The following is a 22,263-nucleotide window of genomic DNA, read 5'->3' as shown; positions in this document are numbered from 1 at the left end:
GACCTGGCCCCCTGGCCAGCTCCCTGCGGGCTCGGCCCCCAAGTCTGCTGTTAGCCTTCGGAGAGCCCTTCTGGACCCCCGATCCTCAGATACGGTGCCCCACCCTTCCCCGATCCCTGGGCCCTGGCCCCCAGAAAGTCTGCTTCCCGGAAACACCAGGACATCTGTGGTTTAGTCTCAACGGCTCCTCTCTCCAAGGGTCTGCAGTCCAAAACTTCTCCCCCGGCTCTTCTTCAAGGCGACCCCCGATTCTGGAGCCTGTGCCCTCCACGTCTCCTCGTAACAGCTCACACTCACTGAGCGCACGCTGCGCGCCAGACCTCACGCTCACCGGCTCATCCATCCCACAGGCAACCAGGGCGAGCGGCTGGGCTTGTCACTGAGGCCCGGAGAAGCCAAGTCACGCTACGAAGTGGCTTTGTCAGGCTGTCCCCCTCACCCCCTCACTCAAGCGGCCAGAGCGAGGACAGAGCACCCAGCCACTCCCGTTCACTGAACGCCTGCCTGGGAGAGCACACGCAATCGCAGGAACCGACGGCTCTGGACAGCGCGGGCCTGGTGCCCCAGGCCCACCCAGAACCACGTCCACCTGACACTCAAGCCAAGGCTGCCCCCCCGGGGCCTCCCCCTGGCTGAGCCACCCGCACCATCTCCCTCACTGTATTTCTGCATCTTAACTTCCAAGAGTCCCTGGTGCTGTAGTGAGCAGAAGAGAGACAAGGTAACTTATTTTCAGGCTCGGCTCTCTGAGGCCACATGGGAGAAGGGCGGGCCCAGTCGAGCTTCTCCGTCCTCAGGCAGGCGAGCGGGCCACAGACTGACGCCCTGGAGGACGGGCTGACCTGGCCTGGGCCTCAGCAACGCCGCTTACGAGCTGTGTGACCCTCTGTAGTGTGACTAACCTCTCTGAGCCTCAGGTCCCCCATCTTCATTTATTTATTTTTGTGAGGAAGACTGGCCCTGAGCTAACATCCGATGCCAATCCTCCTCTTTTTTTGCTGAGGAAGACTGGCCCTGGGCTAACATCCGATGCCAATCCTCCTCTTTTTTTGCTGAGGAAGACTGGCCCTGGGCTAACATCCATGCCCATCTTCCTCTACTTTATATGGGACGCCACCACAGCATGGCTTACCAAGCAGTGCGTCAGTGCGCGCCCGGGATCCGAACCTGCGAACCCCGGGCCGCCGAAGTGGAGCGCGCACACTTAACCACTGTGTCACCAGGCCAGCCCCTCAGGTCCCTTGTCTTTACGGTGGGTTTACTTATAGAACCTTCCCTACAACTCAGAGACTAAAATGAAGACCCTGGAGCTGATCTGCTCTATGACTGCCGGTGAGTTACTCAGCCTGCTCCTCACCCACAAGATGGGCCTGGTAACGCCATCGAGTTGCTATGAGGAATGAATGTGTGAACAGGCCGAGGGCTGGAGGATTACTCTCAGGCCTTGAAACCTAATGGAATCCACCCTGCTGGAGTCAGAACTTGTTTGTGACCAGTGACCCCTCATTCCTTCCAATTTCTCCCTTTTGGGACAGGAAGGTCTATCCCAGGCCTGTCCCACCACCGCATTTTGGAAGCAGATAACTGGTTTCCAGTCTCGGGGTCCACAGATGGAGCGGCATTTTGCCCCCAGTGGATCACAGCCAGAGTCTCAGCCATCCCGACTCAGATGATGAGATTTGGGAATTTTGAGCTGACGCTGTAAGGGGCTAAGACTTGGCGGATGTTGGGATGGATGGGGGTGAATGTCGTCTGCATGTGGGAGGGATGTGAATTTTGGGGTGGGGTCAGAGGCGGACTGTAGTGGGTTGAATGGCGGCCCCCCACAAGGTATGTCTGCCTAGGACCTGTGCATGTGACCTTCCGGGGGAACAGGGTCTTTGCAGACCTAATCAAGTTAAGGATCTTGGAGGAGCTCATCCTGGATGAGGGTGGCCCTGAATCCGACAAGTGTCCTCAGAAGAGAAGAGAAGGGGCGGCGGCACACAGAGGGGGGCCCCTGTGAAGACGGAGGCGGAGGCTGGAGTGACGGGTCTACCGGCCGAGGGAGGCTGGGCACAAGGATTGCTGGCAGCCCTGGGAGGTGAATTCTGTGCCTGGACGGTGAGCGCTGGCTGCGATGGTGTGGACTAGATGAAAAATTCTAAACCAAGACTCCCCCAAGCTCTTGCACAGCCCACAAAAAGGCTCCTACTTCTAACCCCCTCCTGGTACTTTTTTAGAAGTTGAACATCAGATGAAAATCTGGCTGGGAATATTCTCTCATTTTTATATATTTTTTAGTAGAGAGATACCCCTGTCATTTCACAGAGAACTGAACCCCTTGGCTGCCACCTGAAGGGGCTGTGCTAAACAGTCCAGCAGCTGCGACCAGGCGGAGCGTTTTGCTGGGGGGACAGCCTCGAGCTTGGGACCAGGAGCCCTCTCCACACGGACAGAGGACCCACAGGGTTCTGTTGTCTTGCCTTCGCTTCCTCTGCTGGCTCTGCCGGTCACGGCGTTTCCACGAGCTCAGCCCACAAAGGCCTAAGACCAACCTCCAGGAGGTTTCATTTCTAAGTGTCTCCAAAGAGAACTCAAAAGGGGCAGAAAACCTTGAAGTCAGGCCCCTTCCCCCTCCCTCCTGGGGACCTGCCATCATCTGCCCGGAATAGGCAGCCGGGCGCGTAAGGCTGGCCCCGTGCCGCGTCTCTCTGCCAGCTAATCACTTCAGCGCCCCTCTGCTGAGGGCCGTGGACACCTCCCCCAGGGCAGCTCAGGCCCCCGATCCAGAGGATGGTCCTGCTTCCTTGTGCCCCACCGTCGTAAGGACCTGCACATATTAACTCATTTAATCCCCACCACAGCCACCATCGGAGGCGGTATTAGCATCAGGCCCATTTTATAGACGAGGAAGTTGAGGCCCAGAGAGGCAAAGGCACTTGCGCAGTGTTAACCAGCTGGGAAATGGCTGAGCTGGACTCCGGTCCTAGAAATCTTAAGCTACAGTGCCACTCAGTGGAGAAAATGGGGTGATGGGTGACCTGGGGTGCATGGAGTGGGGGTACTGAGGAGACTGGCTAAGGCCCCTGGGGGCTGTAGGATCAGGGTGTTAAAGGATGAACCTCCCCCCGCCCCACGCAGGATAGACCTTGAGGCTCAGCAGTCCAGCGTCTCTCCCCTGGCTCCTCTTGGGGACCGAGTTGTCATGGTGATGGGAGCAGGTGGAGCCAGGATGCGAAGAGCCGAGACATTAATTCTGGGGTGGCAGAGGCCTGGCACAAGTTCCCCTTGCTTGGCCAAGTCTGGCAGGAGGCACTGCCCGGCTCCCGCCTCCCGTGGACGCCCTGCAGGCCACCGATGTTTCCTGGGAGCCAGGGAGGGCTCCGGCCTCACTCTGGCCGCCCTGGGGTGCCTCTGGGCTCAGACGCCCGGCATGAGGGATCCGGGGCCAGCAACTGTTGACGACGTGGGATAGAACGTGCTTCTGCCCACTGCTCCCCGGGCTGAGCCAGTGAAAGCCTTAGGGGAGGGGACCCCTAGAGCTGGGAAACTGAGGAGGGAGAGAAGAAGGTGGAAACGGGAAGGAAGACAGAGGACGGAAGGGAAACCCTCATACACATCATCAATGTTCTGGAGAATGAAAAGCACGGAGCCCGTCTGGGGAAAGGCCCCAGGGACGCCAAGGGGGAACATGCATGAGGCAGACCCCGTAGGGCCACTGGCTTCCTCGTACGTAATATGGAACCGAACGTCTTTTTAGCATATTATATTCTGGAATAAAGTTTTATCTTTGCCATTTGTATTTATTTATTTTTTAAAGCAGATGAATGGCTTGTCTCGGACTTTTTCTCTAAAAGCGCCTGAATCTTCATGAAGTTTTATTTCCAACGAGGTCAGAATATATTTATCAGCCAGATGAACACGTCCCTCCTGGCCATGGCGTGCAACACGTCTACTGCTGAGGGAGTTAGTGGTGGCCTCCTGGTGCAGAACAGGAGCCCGATCAACCAAAGAGGGTAGGAGTGGGGAGGCGCCTCCTGCTCGGGAGAGGACGGGGACAGGGCCAGCTGGGGGATGCCCAGGGGCTGGCTGCCCTCGGGGAAATCCCTTCCCCTCTCTGGGCCTCAGTTTCCCCATCTGTAAAAAGGAGTTGGAGTGGACATCTAAAGGCTGTGGATCTAAAAAGGAGTTGGAGTGGACATCTAAAGGCTGTGGATCTAAAATTATTTTTAACGTCTATCAATGAAAAAGTCTTAATCATAGTGAAAGTAATAGCGATAGCTAACGCAGTGAGTGCCTACACCGATACTAGGAGCAGCTACCACTGACTGCGCGCTTAATAGTAACAATGCTCGTACTAGTAACGGCTAACATTGCCGAGCACTCGTTACCAGTTGGGCACTATGTGAAGCGTCTTATGTGTATTAGCTCATTTGACCCCACGCCTCTCCTAGGAGGTGGGCACTGTTCACATCCCCACTTTATAAATGAGGAGATGGAGGCCCAGAGAGGGGAAGTGACACTGCAAGTCACACAGCCGGGAAGTGATGAGGACGAGGGTGACCTCGGCCTCCAGAGTGCTTGCCCTTCACTACCAGGCTGCCTTCTGCCCCTGTCACTCTGCCTCCATCAGTCATAGGAGTAGATACAATAACAAGGATGATAACAACATCGTATTAGCAGGTAATATAATAACAGTAGCAGTGAATCACTGGTCTTTAATGACGGAGTCCTGTGCTACACGCTTTAGTCCCCCTAAAATCCTTTCAGTGGCCTCCCATTGCCTGAGAGGACCCTAGGCTTTGCTGACCCACCCCGTCCCTTCAATTCTCTGTCTGCCACTCTCTCTTCACCCTCTAACTGTAGACAGCAAAGTGATCTCCTTCTGGCCCACCTCAGGGCCTTTGCACATGCTGTTATTAGCCTAGAACACTCTCCTCCCTTCTCGGATTGCTCCTGTCGGAAGCCTGTGCTGGGACCCTAGGCTGGGCATGGTTTCTTGGGCATATTTCTCAGAGTGCCCCAGACCACTTGTCACAGCATGCCCGCCACTTGCTCGTATCCACAGCACCGGCTTAGACTATAGTAGGCGCTTAATAAACACTGACGGAATGAACGAATAAACTGGTAAGAGAAGACCCTGGAGCAGGAATGACCTAAAACAATGGTTTCCATGGGCTGTTGAGGAGACACGGGAAGACCTAGTGACCCAATAATTGGGGGGCATTGTGGGCATCTAGGAAACGGGAGGCAGGCAAACTAAACTCCTTGCCGTGTGCAGGGCGGTCCTGCATGGAGCAGAATTTTCTGCCTTTCTCCTTCGTGACTTTCTAAGGTCCCTCACATGGGGGAAATCTGCTTGCAATGATCTGTGCCTTTAATTTTAGCCTAAGTCTGTTTTACACACAAACGCAAAGTGTTTTTTGCACGTTTTAAATACACATCACCTTTTCCTGGAATACAGCTATTGGACGAACTGAAGCAAGACTGGACTATTCGTATGGGACTTTGCCAGGAGGTGTCCACCATTGGGGGACGTGTCGACATGGGCACAACTCCCTCACATCTCAGGAGCTGTCCACACAGCCCCGAGTCCACGGCAAGTGTACCTGTCGCATTCACGCGCAACGTGCGTGCAGGTGCCTGCGGCAGAATCGCCCCAATCTGTCCCTCAGGGTCTCGTTACTCAAAGTGTGGTCCCCGGACGAGCACCGGCCCCACCCGGGGGGCTCCTGCATTAGGGTCTCTTTGAACAGGACCCCTGGGGCTGCGTGCACACGCTCAGTTTTGGGAAGTGCTGACCTAGGGCTTGTGTGGTCGAACAGAACCCCCGAAACACATCACTAAACAATCAATATGATGCCCAAACTGTGATATAAAAGAAGCCTAAGAAGACGTTAATTAATAAAAGAACAACGTCCACTTCAGCAGGTAGGGTGTTGGGGTCTTGGATGTAGAATCACTATAGGACCTTCCAACGAGTGTTGCAAAATATTGGGATGAAAATGGGTGCTGTTTCCGACTGGGTAAGGGGCTGGCCTGAAGATGCCCCCACAAGCCTTGAGCCCTGCTCGCCCTTGATTCTGAGGGCCCAGAGCGGCTTTTCAAGTCCCTCAGGAATAGCATCAGGTAAAAAGAGGTTAACTCAGTGACAGCTAACAATGGTCTACACTCACCAGGCACTCATCCTGCAGCACCTTTGCATGTATTACCTCATTTAATTCCAGCAATGACCCACTTAGATCCCACCACCCCCATGTTACAGACTGAGAAAACGGAGGCCCAGAGACAGGAAGTCACTAGCTCAAGGTCACACAGCGAGCACACGGAACAGCCACGCAATTCTAGGGGCGAGTTCTCCAGAGTTTCCCGGAGAAACGCAAGGTCTCGACGGTCTGCTCGCAGCGTCCGGGTTCAAGGCCACTCATTAGCTGTGCGACCTTGGGCCAGCGGCTTCACCTCTGCGTGTCCCCCTCTGTGAAATGGGGCTGCGACAATGGGATCTACCTCAGGGGGCTGTCGAGCCCCGCAGCGCGCTGCTCGGGAGAGCACGGAGTATACAGCAGGCGCCACTGGGCTGTGCCCACCCTCGCTCCCGCGGTCCCGCCCGGCACTCACTTCCTGCGCCGGTGCCGGCGCTCCTTGTCCTCCCTGCGCGCGTCCAGGTCGCAGGCGGCCGCGGGGCCGTGCCGGTGCCGCCGCCTGCGCTCTCCGCCGTCGGGGCCGTCGCCGTCGCCGCCCCGGGCCGGCCGGCTGCCCTCGCGGTGGCGGGCCCTGCGCTCGGCCTTGTCCTCGGGGCCCTCGTCGCCGGGCCGGCGGTGCGCGCGGTGGCGCCGGGGCTCCCCGTCGGCGCGCCGGCGCGCGGGGACCCGCCGCGGCTCTCCCTGCCGGCGCCCGGCCGGTGCGCGTGCCTGCGCTGGGGTCCCCGGCCGTGGCCCGCTCCGCCTCGCCCTCCCAGAGCGCCGGCGGCTCCGACTCGCGGCCGCAGGGCCCCTCGCGGCTCAGCTCGGCCTCGCGGCTGCCCGCCCAGGCGCGCCGCGCGTCCGGGGCCCCGGGGCCGTCCCGCGCGCGCTCCTGCGGGCGCGCCTGCTTCCTGAGCGGGTCCTCGGCGCGCTGCGGGCCCAGGCGCGCCCCCGCGGGCTCGGCCGCGCGGCTCTTGTTGGTGTTGTTGTTCCGGTTCTCCTGCGGATCCACCACCAGCGGCCGGTCCAGGTGGGTCTTCACGTCGGGCCGCAGGTGCCGGGCGTAGGCGGCCTTCCAGCGCTCGTCCGGGTCCATCTCGCTGTACAGCGCCTCCCGGCTCGCCAGCAGGTTCTGCTTGCGCATCTCGCTCGTCCGCTGCTCCCACACCGACTTGGCCGGCTTCTGGTTCCTCTGCTGCTCCTTCCTGCAAGGCAGGCGCGGGGTCAGGGCTCTGCTGGGCACGCGGCCGGCACGGACCCCTCGGGCGACGGGAGGCTCGGCCCAGGTGACGTCTCCGCCCAGGTGGGCATCTCGGCCCACTGGGCAACTCCACCCAGGTGGGCATCACCACCCGCGTGGGCATCTCGGCCCAGTGGGCAACTCCACCCAGGTGGGCATCTCCACCCAGGTGGGCATCTCCACCCAGGTGGGCACCTCAGCCCAGTGGGCAACTCCACCAAGGTGGGCAACTCCACCCAGCTGGGCATCTCGGCCCAGTGGGCAACTCCACCCAGGTGGGCATCACCACCCGCGTGGGCATCTCGGCCCACTGAGCAACTCCACCCAGGTGGGCATCTCCACCCAGGTGGGCATCACCACCCAGGTGGGCATCACCACCCGCGTGGGCATCTCAGCCCAGTGGGCAACTCCACCCAGCTGGGCATCTCCACCCAGGTGGGCACCTCAGCCCAGTGGGCAACTCCACCAAGGTGGGCAACTCCACCCAGCTGGGCATCTCGGCCCAGTGGGCAACTCCACCCAGCTGGGCATCTCCACCCAGCTGGGCATCTCCACCCAGGTGGGCACCTCAGCCCAGTGGGCAACTCCACCAAGGTGGGCAACTCCACCCAGCTGGGCATCTCGGCCCAGTGGGCAACTCCACCCAGCTGGGCATCTCCACCCAGCTGGGCATCTCCACCCAGGTGGGCACCTCAGCCCAGTGGGCAACTCCACCAAGGTGGGCAACTCCACCCAGCTGGGCATCTCGGCCCAGTGGGCAACTCCACCCAGGTGGGCATCACCACCCGCGTGGGCATCTCGGCCCACTGAGCAACTCCACCCAGGTGGGCATCTCCACCCAGGTGGGCATCACCACCCAGGTGGGCATCACCACCCGCGTGGGCATCTCAGCCCAGTGGGCAACTCCACCCAGCTGGGCATCTCCACCCAGGTGGGCATCTCCACCCAGGTGGGCACCTCAGCCCAGTGGGCAACTCCACCAAGGTGGGCAACTCCACCCAGCTGGGCATCTCGGCCCAGTGGGCAACTCCACCCAGCTGGGCATCTCCACCCAGGTGGGCATCTCGGCCCAGTGGGCAACTCCACCAAGGTGGGCAACTCCACCCAGCTGGGCATCTCCACCCAGGTGGGCATCACCACCCACGTGGGCATCTCAGCCCAGTGGGCAACTCCACCCAGCTGGGCATCTCCACCCAGGTGGGCACCTCAGCCCAGTGGGCAACTCCACCAAGGTGGGCAACTCCACCCAGCTGGGCATCTCGGCCCAGTGGGCAACTCCACCCAGCTGGGCATCTCCACCCAGGTGGGCATCACCACCCACGTGGGCATCTCAGCCCAGTGGGCAACTCCACCCAGCTGGGCATCTCCACCCAGGTGGGCATCACCACCCGCGTGGGCATCTCAGCCCAGTGGGCAACTCCACCCAGCTGGGCATCTCCACCCAGGTGGGCATCACCACCCACGTGGGCATCTCAGCCCAGTGGGCAACTCCACCCAGCTGGGCATCTCCACCCAGGTGGGCATCTCCACCCAGGTGGGCACCTCAGCCCAGTGGGCAACTCCACCAAGGTGGGCAACTCCACCCAGCTGGGCATCTCGGCCCAGTGGGCAACTCCACCCAGCTGGGCATCTCCACCCAGGTGGGCATCTCGGCCCAGTGGGCAACTCCACCAAGGTGGGCATCACCACCCAGGTGGGCGTCTTCATCCATGTGGGCATCTCGGCCCAGGTGGGCATCAGGGCCCGGGTGGGCATCAGGGCCTGGCTGGGCATCTCTGCACAACAAGGTGTGTACCTGTGTGGAAAACTCAACCTGACTGGACCTCTCAGCCTTCCAGGTGTCTTGGCCCAGGAGGGTGTCTCGGTCCACTAACGCATCTTGGTCTGGCTGGGCATTTTGGTCTAATGGGGTCTCAGCCCAGGAGGGTGTCCCCGTCCCTCTCTCCACTCCTCTTGGTACCTGTGCTGCTGAGGCGAGCACTTCCCACTCCTCTGCGAACTGTAGCACAGGCTCCCCCAGGAGCAGTCTCGATGTTCAAAACATTTTAACCTCTGAGACAGCCAATCTGAACAGACACCGGCCTGCAGCAGGGTTCAGAGGCCCCTGTGGTGTCTGCACGACCCTTTAGTTCTGGATAGGAGGACATCTGGGGGTCCCAGGAAGAGCCAGGTGGGCTCTCAGGAGTCTGGGGTGGTGCCTACGTTCCCGCCGGTGCAAAGAGCCAGCGGGTCTGCTGCAGGAGTGCTGGCCAGGCTGCAGCTGTGCAAAACCCCGGGGCCACCAACAAAGGCAGAAACCAGAATACTGGTGCCACGAACCTCCCTTATCCGGACACCTTAACTCTCACCACCTCACCACCTCTGATCTACCAGCAGATTCTATTTGCTCTGCTTTCGTGATCTGTCTAATATTCGGCTACACCCATCACCTCCTCGGCCTCTGCCCTGGTGCAGCCCTCACTGTCTCTTCTGCACGGACCAATGCAGTCATCTCCAACCTGGTCTCCTGGCTCCTGCCCGCCCGTCCTCACCACCCACAGTCTGTTCCCCGCACAGCAGCCAGAGGGCGCCTGTGAGCACCTCAGTCAGATCCTGCCCTTCTGCTCAGAACCCTCCACGGCTCCCGCCTGACTCAGAGCAAAAGTCGAAGTTCTCCTCCTTGCCCTCGTCTCCTCTCACTCTCTCCCCTCGCTCACTCCTCTTCAGTCACGCTGGCCCCCTTCATATCCCCTAAACACATCAGGCATGTTCCTGCCTCAGGACCTTTGTATATGCTGTTCCCACTGCCTGGGATGCTCTTCCCTCAGATCCTCCTGCAGCTCCTCCCTCACCTCCTCCAGGCCTTGTCACCTCCTCAGAGAAGCCTTCCCTGACAGCTTTATTTAAAGTCACAACTCGCTCCACCCCTGGCCCTCCCTACACCCGTTAACCCCTTGTTAACGCTGTATCCCCAGCAGCCAGAACTGTGCCGGGCACACAGTAGGTGCATATTAACTATTTACTGAGTACAAATAGGTGGGAGGACAGAAGTGCCTCTTCCTAAAGCTCAGCCCTGTCGGGGACCCCTCCCTGCCCCCAAATGCTTGACTGGGAGGGTGTCGAGGCTGGGCAGCCCAGAGGGCACAGCTGGAGGTAGCGGGGGCACTTACACAGCTATGGACATGTTGGCTGCGGACAGAGGACTCACTTCTGCCACCTCCTTGGCTTTCTGGAGGGCGAGTTTCTGGTTGGCTGCCTCCTCTTCTTCCTGTTCATCCTGAAACGCACATGGGATCCCTGTTCACAAAACACGACGGGGCCTTGGGGCCTCACCTCTGACCCTGCCGCTAACCAGGGGCGACACCGGAAGTCTTCACAGACAGGTTTCGCCTGTGTGTGGGCCACTCGGAGCCCAGGCCCACCGACTGGAAGGGGCGCCCGGTGTCGGCTAAGGTGCCGCTCTCCCCTCCGTGTGCAGGCTCCATCAGCTCGATATCGACCCTGCCGTAACACGCAGCCAGAAGAAAACAAAAGGAAAAAAGACTCCCTTCTCTTCCCACAATGGCGACTTTTCTGCACCCTGTCTTGATGAACTGGAAATTAATGCCAAGATTTTCCTCTCTCCACTTTCCGGGCCGTTTAAGCTCTCTGAACTGAGACTTTGAGAAAACGCCAACTGGCCCCCACGTGCAGAAAGCCCCGGCACCCGCGGCCCCTCATGCACAGCCAACAGCCTCCGAAGGGGACTCGGGCGAGGAACTTATATTCTTGGCCGGTTAGGTTCAGAGAGGAGGAGGATGGGGGAATAGGTTTTAAAAATACATACAGAAAAAGACGTTTTGGGGCTTTAAATCCTTCTTCAGCCTTCATGCACGGCCTCATTCGCAAAACAGAAAGGCCAACAAAGAAAAAGCAAAGAAAAAGCAACGAGAAAGAAATGGCCAGAGACAGACCCGCCAATGGGACAGCCATGCGCTGGCCGGGCGCCCCGCCCCCTGCGCTGGGGTCTCGGGGCCAGAAGCAACCTTAGCACCTCGGGGTGGGCAGATCAGGGCACTTTGCCAGAGACAGCACAGCATGGGGCCTGGCTGGCCACCCTGCTCTCCCCAGGCCTCCCCTCCTCCTGGCACCACACCAGCATTTCTCAGAGCCGGGTCCCTGGCCCGCCTGCCTCAGAACACTGCAGATGCAAACTCCCAGGACTCCCGCAGAACCCGGGCTGGGCCCTGGAAGCTGCATTTTCAGCAAGCTCCCAGGTGAATATGAAACATGCACACTGTTAAGCAGGGAGTTGGAGGCACAGGTCCTAGATTCAAATCCCAGCTCCTTCAGTTACTGCTGTGTGACCTCAGGCGAGTCACTTAACCTCTCTGTACCTCACATTCCTCATCTGTAATTTCAACCCTCCCCAACTCTCCCTTCACTTTCTCCTTAGCGCTTATCACCATCTGACAAATTTGTTCCTTGTCTGCCTCTCCCACTCGACTGTCAGCCTCATGAGGGGGGGACTTCTGCCTGTTCTCTTCACTGCTGGGTCCCTGGCTCCTAGACCAGGCCTTGCTCACTGTAGGTGCTTAATAAATGCTTTTGAATAAATGACAAAATGTGTAAAATGAGGCTCAGAGAACTTGCCAGGGTTTCTGTGAAGATTAAGTGAGATGAAAACACGTCAGGGGCTTAGCGGGGTGCCTGCCACGTGTTAATGCCCAAGAGGGTTTGTGTTATAAACAAAGGAAAGAACGTGGGTCTAGGGCACGTCCACACCTCACGGGAGACGAGCTTGCCTCTCTCCCTCCCCTTCTCCTGCCCTCTTGGCGTCCCCTGTCCCCCACGCCAGCCCCCGGGATGGGACCTGGGAACCTGGAGGAGCTCACGGCTGGATGAGCCCCGGCGCAGCCACGCCAGCCGGCTCCGCGGAGGCCAGGCCGTGGCGCTGGCTTGGGGTGGTGGAGACTTCCGTTTCCCCAGTTGGAGCTGGGCCCAGGAAACTCGCTCTCCCTCCCGCCAGGGCTGGCAGACGGAGGGCTGGCAACGTCTGCTCAGTTCGGTTCAGTTCCATGAGCACGTCCTGAACGCCCCGAGGTGCTGCGGACGGGACTGCGAAAGCTGAGGGGGGCCCAGGCCTGCCTCCCGGGCTGGCAGGAAGACTGCACACGTTCTCTTGTGATGGGGCTGTGGGGAAAGGCTCGTGAGATGCCTTTGTTCTGACACCCCCTTCTCAAACTGCAGACAGGTGCCCGGCGTCCTTTGTGCAGTGCACAACCTGTACAGCCATTCCCGGCGGCCCTGCTCAGGGCTATCCCAGGGGTGTGAGCTGTGCTACTGAAGGCAATGCTGCCTCCTCTGTGCCTAGCTGGGGTGGACCTGAGTCCCACGGAGCCCAAGGCTGCCCAAAGGGTCTCCCGGCACCAGGTTTTTCCTAGATAGTTCAACATCACGGACCATGAATGAAAACTGGGCTTCTCCTCGCATGGATGGTTCTCCCCCAAACCCCCAAATTCTCCTCTGACCTCATTTCCTCTGCTCTTCTCTCTTTTCTGCTCTTTGAGGGGTCACATCTCTGCTCTTTCAGGTCCTAGCTATGTGGTGGGGTAGCTTAATGTCTCTGTGCCTCAGTTTCCCCATCTGTAAAATGTGGATGCAGCAACTCCCTGTCTCCTAGGGTTTTTGGCGTCGGGCACACAAGAAGGGCAGCCACATTTCCTGTGCTCGTTATTCTTATCTTGATTGTTACCTGCTCAGCTGGGGTCAGATGAAAGCCGGCAGGGCGTGTGGGTGGACTCAGGTCGGGTTCGGATCCCAGCCCTCCCTTCACCAGCTCTGTGATGAGAGTTCTAGGTCCACATCCCTGCTCGTGCCAAGTGACTCACAGAGGCTCCCTTTATTGAGCACTTACTGTGTACCAAGAACTGTGCCGAGCGCCTGGCATGCTATAAATAGTAGCTGCCATCATCACGCCACCAGGGGCCGGTGACTTTGCCTTTCCGAGCCTCAGTTTCCCCTTCTGTGAAAGGGAGATAACGGCAACACCCGGCACCACGGGCGTCATATAATTCTCTCCTGCTCCCACGCGGCGGTGAGGTCCGCCAGCTCCCAGGCTCGCCGGGACGTGCCTCGGCCTCAGGACCCCGTGCGGGCTACTGTGTGTCTGTCTCGTCCTTTGCGGTGTGGGCTGCGACAGTGCCCGCTAGCCTGGTCCGCACCTTGCTTGCAGGCCCCCCTGTAACGGGCGCTCCGGCGGAGTCTGCTGTCTGCGTCCTGTGGTGACTCTGCGGCTGGCCACCTCCCGCCTCCCTCGCCGTAGACCCAGCGAGGTTAGGGACGGTTCTCCCCGGCCCCGAGCATCCAGGGCCACAGCTCTGACCCCGTCCCGCCCCCATGCCCGGCACGGTCCTGAGCTGCCGCGGGCAGGTGGCGACTTTGCCCGAGAAACCCTCTCCCGCCAACTCCACCTTGGTCAGCTCCTGGGCGTTGGCCAAATTGTCCACCGCGATGGCCAAGAACACGTTCAGCAGGGTGTCTGCGGACGCTGGAGTCAGGGAAAGCACTGCCGCTCGCACCCCGGATTCGGGGTCTCCCGAACCCCCCGCGCCCCCTCCGCTCTGCAGAGCCCAGGCGCGCCCTCGCCCCCGAGGATACAGTTCCCGAAGAGCGTGAGCACGATGAAGTAGATGGAGAACACCATGCCGCCCTGCACGCCGCCCTGGGACTTGATCCCGTCATACATGACCTCGTTCCAGTCCTCGCCCGTCAGGATCTGAAAGGGAGGGAGAGACACACAGCCAACCCCCCCTCAGCCACGCGCCCCTCGGAGACGCAGCTGTGGAGCCGGCACCGCCCATGTGGGCCCCTCCTCGGCCCTCGTCTGCGGGGTCTCGTCTGTCTGCGAGGGGAAAGGGCTGTCCCTGTGCTGAGGGGCTCTCGTCTCCACTCCTAGGAGACGGTGACCCTGGGGGGCTCACAGATCTTTCTGTAACTCTCTTCCCTGGTGTGACACGGGGGTTTGCCTGGACTGAGCTGTGCCCCCACATTCATCCGTCGAAGCTCTAAACCCTCATGTGATGGTATTTGGAGATGGGAGGTGATCAGGGCTAGAGGAGGTCAGGCGGGTGGGCCCTCACGATGGGATCGGTGCCCTTATGAGCAGGGACACCAGAGAGCTCGCTGGCTCTCTGCCCTGTGAGGACACAGCGAGGAGGCGGCCGTCCACAGGCCAGGAGGGGAGTCCTCACCAGGAACCGACCCTGCAGGCTCGTGATCTCGGACTTCCAGCCCCCAGAACTGAGAGAAATAAATGTCTGTGGTTTAAGCAACAAATTCACTGGTCCTTCTGGACCGCTGTGCCGGGGGGCAGAGTGGGTGCTGGGGACCAGAGAAAGCTCCGGCAAAGGGACGCTGGCAGGTAGAAACTGCACTGACGCTCATGGGAAGGACGGAGGGGACATGCGTGTGGCACCCACACGCTTGTTAAAAAAAAAAAAATCCAACTTCCCTCCTGGGTATATTTCCACGAGGATAAAGTCACTGTGAAAGGACTCCGAAACATGAATCCCTTAAGCCACGGTTTCTCAGCCTCGGCACGGCTGACCTGGGGCCCTCCTGCCACCCTGGGCACTCTGGGGCGTTGAGCAGCACCCCTGGCCTCCACCCACTAGATGCCAGGAGCACCCCCACCCCCAGCTGTGACAGCTGAAAATGGTTCCAGACACTTCCGAGTGTCCTTGGGGGACAGAATTGCTCTGGGGCCAGAACCTCTGTGCTGAAGATACATGGGTGGTGATTCTGACCATCAACAATAATTTATGTGAGGGCTCAGAACTTTGTTCACGGATGGCTCCCTTTCCAAACCCCTCTCTCAGGGTCTCCTTGAGAAGTTACCCACCAGGAGAAGGGGGGAGTGAAGCCACGTTTTCATACACTCTCTGTCCCCTAAGAGACAGAACCCACTGGACAGGCTCTGGAGGTCCCAGCGAGGCCAGTCCCAACCCGAGGGTGTGTGCCACAGGGTGCAGAGCTGGTTTGGGGAGACCACCCACGGCCAATCTCTGCCCTGGGACACGGGATCCGGGTGTCTTCAATCTGGGGGAGGATGCGTGTAGTAACCATGGCTTTTATTTTCTGTATCCTGACGCTGGAAGAGTCAGGGATTGCTAATTCCTACAGACAGGGAACAACTTGCCCATGAGCGTGCTTTTCAAATGCACACCGGCCCCTCCAGAGACCACACCCCCGGCACCTGCCCCGTGGGGCTCTCACACTCAGGCCCTGGTCACCCAGGGCTGGGCACCAGACAACCTGGGACAGCCCCGTGCCCCAGAGCCCGCTGAAATCATTCACACCAGCTGATCCTAAACCCGCTTGGCTGGCCTCGCCTGTTCCTTGCCGCGGAAACCACAGGAAAGCCCCACGTTCCCCCTCCCTCTGCCCCCTGACGACCTGGTGCTGCCCCGTGTGGCCCTGCGTGGCGTGGGGCCGGGTGAAGGCTGTACCTGAAACACCGTCATTATTGCTGCTGGAAAAGTGTCAAAGTTGGTAGGAGGAGTCCCTTCATCGAAGTTAAACCTGCGGGGAGGACACAGAATTGCACGCTGGCTCTGCTCCAGGAGCTCCGAGGTCTGGGCCCCGCTCTCTTCTCCAGGGCGACATCTCCAGCGTCTCTGTCCCCCAGAAGGACACCCCGAGTGGCACCCACGGCTCCGCCTGTCTGCGTGAGAGCGCGGGGCATCTGCAGGAGGGAGGCGGGCCTGGGTCCGAGGGGGCGCCAGACCCCAGGGAAGCAGGGGTCGGAGCGTCAGCTGGGCACTTACTGGCCGCCGAAGAGCTGCATTCCCAGGAGGGCGAAGACGACGATGAACAGGAAGAGGAGGAAGAGCAGGCTGATGATGGACTTCATGGAGTTGAGAAGAGAGACGACCAGGTTCCTGAGAGACGCCCAGTACCTGCCAGCAGCGGCCAGCGGCGCCGTCAGGCCGGGCCGGCCGAGCCCACCCCCCCCCACGCCGGAGGCGGCCCCACCCGGGCCCCCGTCCCCGCCCCTGGAACGCCAGGGAACCCCAAGACTTACTTTGTGACTTTGAAAATGCGCAATAACCTGAGGGCTCGCAACACGCTGATTCCAAAGGACGTGCCGGGCTTGATGACGGCCCAGATGACCTCGAAGATGCTCCCGATGATGACCTGGAGGCGAGGACCCCGTCTTGTGTCCAGGGTCCTTGCAAACACGCCCTGAGCCCGAACCCTGCAGGAACCCAGCCCCACTGCCACCCCCAAACGGAAGCAGGGCGAGGGCTCAGGCCACTCTCGTCCCTTTTAAAAAATTTATTAAGAGCTCACGACAGCAAAGATTTCCTGAAACACACAATTACAAAGCGGATGCCCATGTAACTACCACCCACATCGAGAAATAGGACATGTCAGCACCCCAGAAGCCTCCGGGGACCCCTGCACACAACCACCATCCTGAATTTTGTAATACTATTTCCTTGCTTTAAAAAAAATTGAGAGGAAATTCACATAACATAAAATTAACCATTTTAAGCACACAAATCAGTGGCATTTCATACATTCCCAATGTTGTCCAGACGTCACCTCTATCTAGTTCCAAACATTTCCATCACCCTCAAAGGAGACCCCGTCCCCATGAGCAGTCCCCCCCATTCCCTCCCCCCGCCCCTGGCAACCGCTAATCCACTTTCTGTCTCTACGGATTTGCCTGTTCTGGACTTTCATATAAATGGAATTATGCAATATGTGACCTTTTGTGTCTGGCTTCTTTCACTGAGCATAATGTTTTTGAGGTCTCTGCCTTTTTAAAGTATTTAAGTATCCCTCCTAACCAAGACAGGTTAGTTTGGTCCCTCTGACTTTCACGAGCGGAATCCTGCTGTATGGACTGATGTCAGCGTCGGTACTCTGCGGTGAGATTCACCCTGCTGTTGGGTGTGGCGGCTGCTGCTGAGTACTCCATTACGTGGCGATGCCACAACTTATTTATCCATCCTACCGCAGAGGGATATTCGGGTCATTTGGTTTGGGGCCACTACAAGCAAGGCTGCTCAGACACTCTCGTGCGCGTCCCCTGGGCGTCGTGCGAGTCTGTCTGGGGTGCAGCCCCGGCAGTGGAATCGCCAGGCTACACCGTGTTCCAGACGGTCCACACCCCCCCCGGGCCTGGCTGTGACATCTGGGCTCTCTGCCTCCCCGCCAGTGTCTGAGGGTGTCCTCTCATCCTTTTGCATTCAGCCGTCTCTCATATCCGGGGGGACTGCACGCCCCCCTTTGCACGTCCCCAGGCATCAGCCATTCTAAGCAAGAGCTGGAGAAACAGGGCCCCCAGAAACCGGAACACTTACCCCACAATCAAAGCAGTTGAAGGAGGAATGGAAGTAAGGCCGCGTCCCAAGCCCGTACATTTTTATAAACATTTCGGACATAAAGAGTCCTAGGAAAATGAATTCTGCATAGTCTAGAAGGGGGGGCAGAGAGGAGGTTAGTTTTGCTGGGGATGTGGCTCCAGGCGGCTCCGACTCTCCTGTGAACTGCACCCCGCCCCCGTCTGTCCTGGCAGGCCGGCAGAGAGCCCACGGTCTTGGGTGACTATGCAAGCCTGCCCCGCCCTGGGCCTCCGCTGCCCGTCTAGTACAGAGGAAGAGCGCCAATCGCCCCACCCTCCAACCCATCACCCCCACGCCAGTCTTAAAAGGAGCGAGACAAAGTTCAGGGGGTCTCCATCTTGTAGTTTTTGCCCTGGTTTGATGAGAAGAGTTGGATGTAAGTTATTGTCAAGGACCTACGTTTTGTGCTGGGTGGCGGGTTCCTGGGTGCTTACTACATTTGAAAAACTAACTGACTGACTGACTGACTGACTAACTGACTGGCTAACTAACAAAATAACAAGGGCCATGCATGGGCACCAGCGTGTCATAATATAAAAATTATGATGACTCCACTTTTATACGCCTGAGCTCCAAAGGAACAACAGAGACAGCAATCACAGTGGTGTCCTGTTAGTGATCCTTGTTAGGGCCTCAGTTGAGCACCACAGGCAGGGGATCTAGGGCCCGGCCTTTCTCCCGACTTGGCAAACCCACCCGACGCTCCCTGGACGCCCTGTCTTGCCGACGTCTAAAGGTCTTGAGAAGAGAAAGCCTGTTGCTCTTTGGTGAGAAAGCGTAAGGGTAACACAGTGTCTGTTTGCTCCGGCAAAGAAACATCCGACAGCAGGTCCTGTCCTGGGAAGGCTTCCTGGGTGGGGTGGGAAGACGAGGAGTCAGGAGGGGTGTGGGGACTCCCCTGACGGACGGGAGCGGAGGCAAGGAGGGTTTCTGAGGGCAGGAAAGCATACAGAAAGGGAGGAATGAGGATCCACACTTCCAACAACTTCAATTTTGGTCACGTAGCTAATCCTGTGTGAGGGTCAAGGGTGTGTGTGTGTCATCCCTTTAAGAGATGGTCTGAACCGACTGTCGAGGTCCTTCCTGCTCATTCCTGACGGAAACTTCCCCTTGGCTTCAGGACTCCAGGAAGCTCCTAGGGCCCGAGGGAAACGCCAGGGTCCCCAGGACCTCCAGGACTAAAACCTCACGAGGGAAATCTGTCCACACGTCTGGTGCGTCCCAGGAGCCTCCAGAAGCAGCTCTGGGAGGATGTACAAGGTTCTGAGAGGCTTGTTCCCTGGTTACCATGGAAACGTGACAGCTGGTGATACACAAGACCTGAGGGAATGACTTGTGTGGAGCACTGGGGGGTCCGGAGGAACTTCAGGGCCAGCAAATCCAATTTCCACCCAGTGCAGACGAGGAACGTGAGACCAGAGACACCAGTACCTTCATCGATGCCAAGACACAGATTTTTGTTCACATTTTGACGTCTCTGAGATTGGGCTGTACCTTAAAAGTGGCATATCCTAATTTAGACAGCAGCACTGTTTTGTTTCTTAGTGGCACATAAAATAAAAGAGCGCCTTACAATTGAAGATGTCTTTGATTGACGGATGATGGTAATAACTTGCCCAAGGTCACGTGGAGAGTTAGGGGCAGAGCAGACACTGAGAACTCAGGTCACCTGGTGATCAGGGCAGGGATGTGCCATCAGGCACAGCTTGGACTCGGGGTTCAAATCCTGGCTTCAGTAATTACTGGCTGTGTGACCCTGGGCAAGTCACTTAACCTCTCTGTGTCACAGTTTTTTCAACTGGAAAATGGGGATAATTAAAGGACCTTTAGAGACACAGAGGCCCAGGCAGGAAGTCCCAACCCTCTGTTCCTGAACCAGGACAGACAGAGGGAGGTGATCAGTGGGGAGAATATGGGAGATTAAAATAGACTCTCAGGGGAGGGTAGACAAGAAGTTAAGAGTCCTCATTTATTAGAGACTCCAGGGGGACCAAATGCAATTACCAAGGCTGGAGCTAGGTCAGGGCTCTCGGAAGGGGAGCTGGCCCCTGCGGGGTGCCCTGGGGGGGTCAGCCAACATGACTGGGAACAATGAGGGTTACAAGAAGACAGTGACCTGGACCAGGCTCCCAGGCTGAAGACTCGACTGTCCCCAGGGGCTGGCTGCGTCAATTCTGAACTAGATCAGGAGGGCAGAGAATCCACAGACCTAAGTCAGACAAGCCAGTAGATGCAGAGGGGGGGCAGCCAGAGGGCAGGAAGGTTTTGGGAAGTCCTCACCTGGGGCCCACAAGCCAGAGCCAGGGCATCCACCTGCCTTCCTCACTGCCCAGTCACTACTCTTGTTGATTCCTCAGAGCTCTTTACTTCTGAAATCCTGACCAGACGTCTGCCCACATTTCACCACTTCTCTTGACGCCTACCTGACCATCAATTCTGAGTCTATCTCATGCTAATTCCTAGAATCTGCAAATAGGCCCAGAATGGCAAAGCCTTGGGGGTCCTGGTACCCACAGAGCAGGCAAGATGCTCTCACACTTGTTGGAGGGGATCTTCTAGGAATGAATCCCAGACATAAGGAAGTCAACAAGGGCAGGAGGGGAAAGGGGAAAGAAGAAGAAGGTTTGAAAGAAAAGGGGAGAAGCAGAGAGTCAGAAACGAGCAGGGAAGATGGGGACAACATACAGGTCACTCTGTCCCTAACGCATCCCATCTCTCAACCACAAGCTATTTATTTTAACATTCCCAGAGACATACCTAGAAATTGCATGTGTGTTTCTGTCTGTGTGGCTGCCGGGCGGTCTCTGCCGCACTCTCTCTCTCTTCCAAAGCCCCTTCCCCAGCACCCCTAGGGCTCTCTCTTAGAGAGGGCTCACCGGGGTGTTTGGTGGCCTGAGCTTTCAGCTCTCAGATCCAAAGAAGGGGGGCTCTGTTCTTGTGGCAGCACCAACATCAGCCCAACCCCAGCCACAGACACGGCCCAATGGAAGGGCAGATTTGACAAGGACCAACGAAGAAACTACACCACCCGAGGAGGAGAGCAGGAGAAAGGGCGTGAGGAAGGGATCAGGTGGGCGGGCAGGCGGTACTCACAGAGGAAGTCGGAGAGCCACTCGGGCTGGTTGTAGTGGACGATAGCGACACACAGCGTGTTGAGGGCTACCAGACTGAGCACAGTCCAGTAGAAGGCCTGAGTTTTGACCATACGGCGGATGTAGAAACGCATCCTCCTCTCCTTTTTGTGAAAAAAAGTCGAGTTCTCCAGCTTGGCACTTTTAATGCTGGCTCTGGCGAAGGGAGACCCTGCCGGGGGAAGGATGGAGAATGTCAGGACGTTCCCGCGGAGGAAATGAACTGATGCACGGCCCAGGCACGGATTGTGGCCAGGGATCCATTGGCCTCCCCAGCGAACCCTCTGGCCCGAGGGAACCATCATGACCCCTGTGCTTAGCTTTCCAGAGATGGAGCTTACCGGAAGGCGATGCCCCCCAAAATAACAGCATTGGAAACAGCCAATGAGAGCTTGGGTGTCAGTGCAGAGGCTGATGGCTCCCCACTGCCAGAGCCAACTTTCTGTGTCTCCCCTCCTGGCCACGTCTGATGACTCTGGGGGTCATGCCACAGGGTGGGCTGAGGCAGGATCTGCTCCAGACCCCCGTGCAGGGGTGGGCAGCAGAGCTGCACAGAGTATGCTTGGAAAGCCTCCAGGAGGAGGTGTGCATGGGGCCCTAGCTTTCTGTGGACACTTCACTTTAGAAATGATCACCAAAGAATGAGCCATCTGTGCCCTCTGTCTGCACATATTTTTGCTCTTAAGCATTTATGGAGCACCTACTGTGTGCCAGGCTCTGTTCCAGGTGCTCAGGATACACGAGTTAACAGACAGATCCCTGCCCTCCTGGGACCAATGCTCCAGTAGGGGAGCCAGACAACAAAAGTAATATAATAAATAAGTAAACTAATAATGTGGTGGATGGTGAAAAGTGCTTTGGAAAAAGAAAAAAATAGAGTAGCCTAAGGGGATTGGGAGCCCCAGCAGGGCCCTGGGGCAGGCTGCAGTATTCAGTTGAGTGGTCAAGGTGAAGGTGTTGACTTAAATCATCTTAGAATCTTAGGCAGAGAGAAATAGCATGTGCAAAGATCCTGAGGCAGGAATGTGCCTGCCTGACATATTTGAGGAACAGCACAAGGAGGCCAGTGTGGCTTGTGGTTGAGGAGGAGAGAAGGAAGAGGTAAGGGCAGGGAGGGGACAGTGCAGACTGAGCAGAGCCTTCTGGGCCACGGGGAGAACTTTGACTTTTGCGCTGAGTGAGGTGGGAGCCACGGAAAGTTCTGAGAAGAGGAGGGACCTGATCTGCCTCAGGTGCTCACAGGCGCCCTCTGGCTGCTGTGGGGGAACAGACTGCAGAGGGTGAGGCCAGGGAGGAGGAGACTGCATCAGTCCAGGCAAGTGATGACCGGGGCTGGCCTCCATGGTGCTGAGATG

The 22,263-nt window shown here is 58.1% G+C and overlaps 1 protein-coding gene across 1 annotated transcript in view; it reads right to left on the bottom strand.

Annotated features, from left to right (window-relative positions):
* Window positions 1-22,263, bottom strand: part of CACNA1A (calcium voltage-gated channel subunit alpha1 A) — a 218,642-nt gene that overhangs the window by 68,497 nt on the left and 127,882 nt on the right. The window contains 11 exon segments of the mRNA XM_087425368.1: window positions 6,601-6,833; window positions 6,836-6,900; window positions 6,903-7,369; window positions 10,554-10,660; window positions 13,836-13,903; window positions 14,023-14,140; window positions 15,873-15,945; window positions 16,191-16,322; window positions 16,448-16,560; window positions 17,736-17,848; window positions 20,871-21,080. Coding sequence (XP_087281494.1) covers window positions 6,601-6,833; window positions 6,836-6,900; window positions 6,903-7,369; window positions 10,554-10,660; window positions 13,836-13,903; window positions 14,023-14,140; window positions 15,873-15,945; window positions 16,191-16,322; window positions 16,448-16,560; window positions 17,736-17,848; window positions 20,871-21,080 — 1,699 coding nt within the window.

Source organism: Ceratotherium simum, chromosome 39, assembly GCF_057802395.1.
Source record: "Ceratotherium simum simum isolate JZ-2026a chromosome 39, ASM5780239v1, whole genome shotgun sequence".
Taxonomy (NCBI): domain Eukaryota; kingdom Metazoa; phylum Chordata; class Mammalia; order Perissodactyla; family Rhinocerotidae; genus Ceratotherium; species Ceratotherium simum.
The sequence above is the reverse complement of the archived record's forward strand: the minus strand, read 5'-3'. Positions and strand labels throughout refer to the sequence as shown.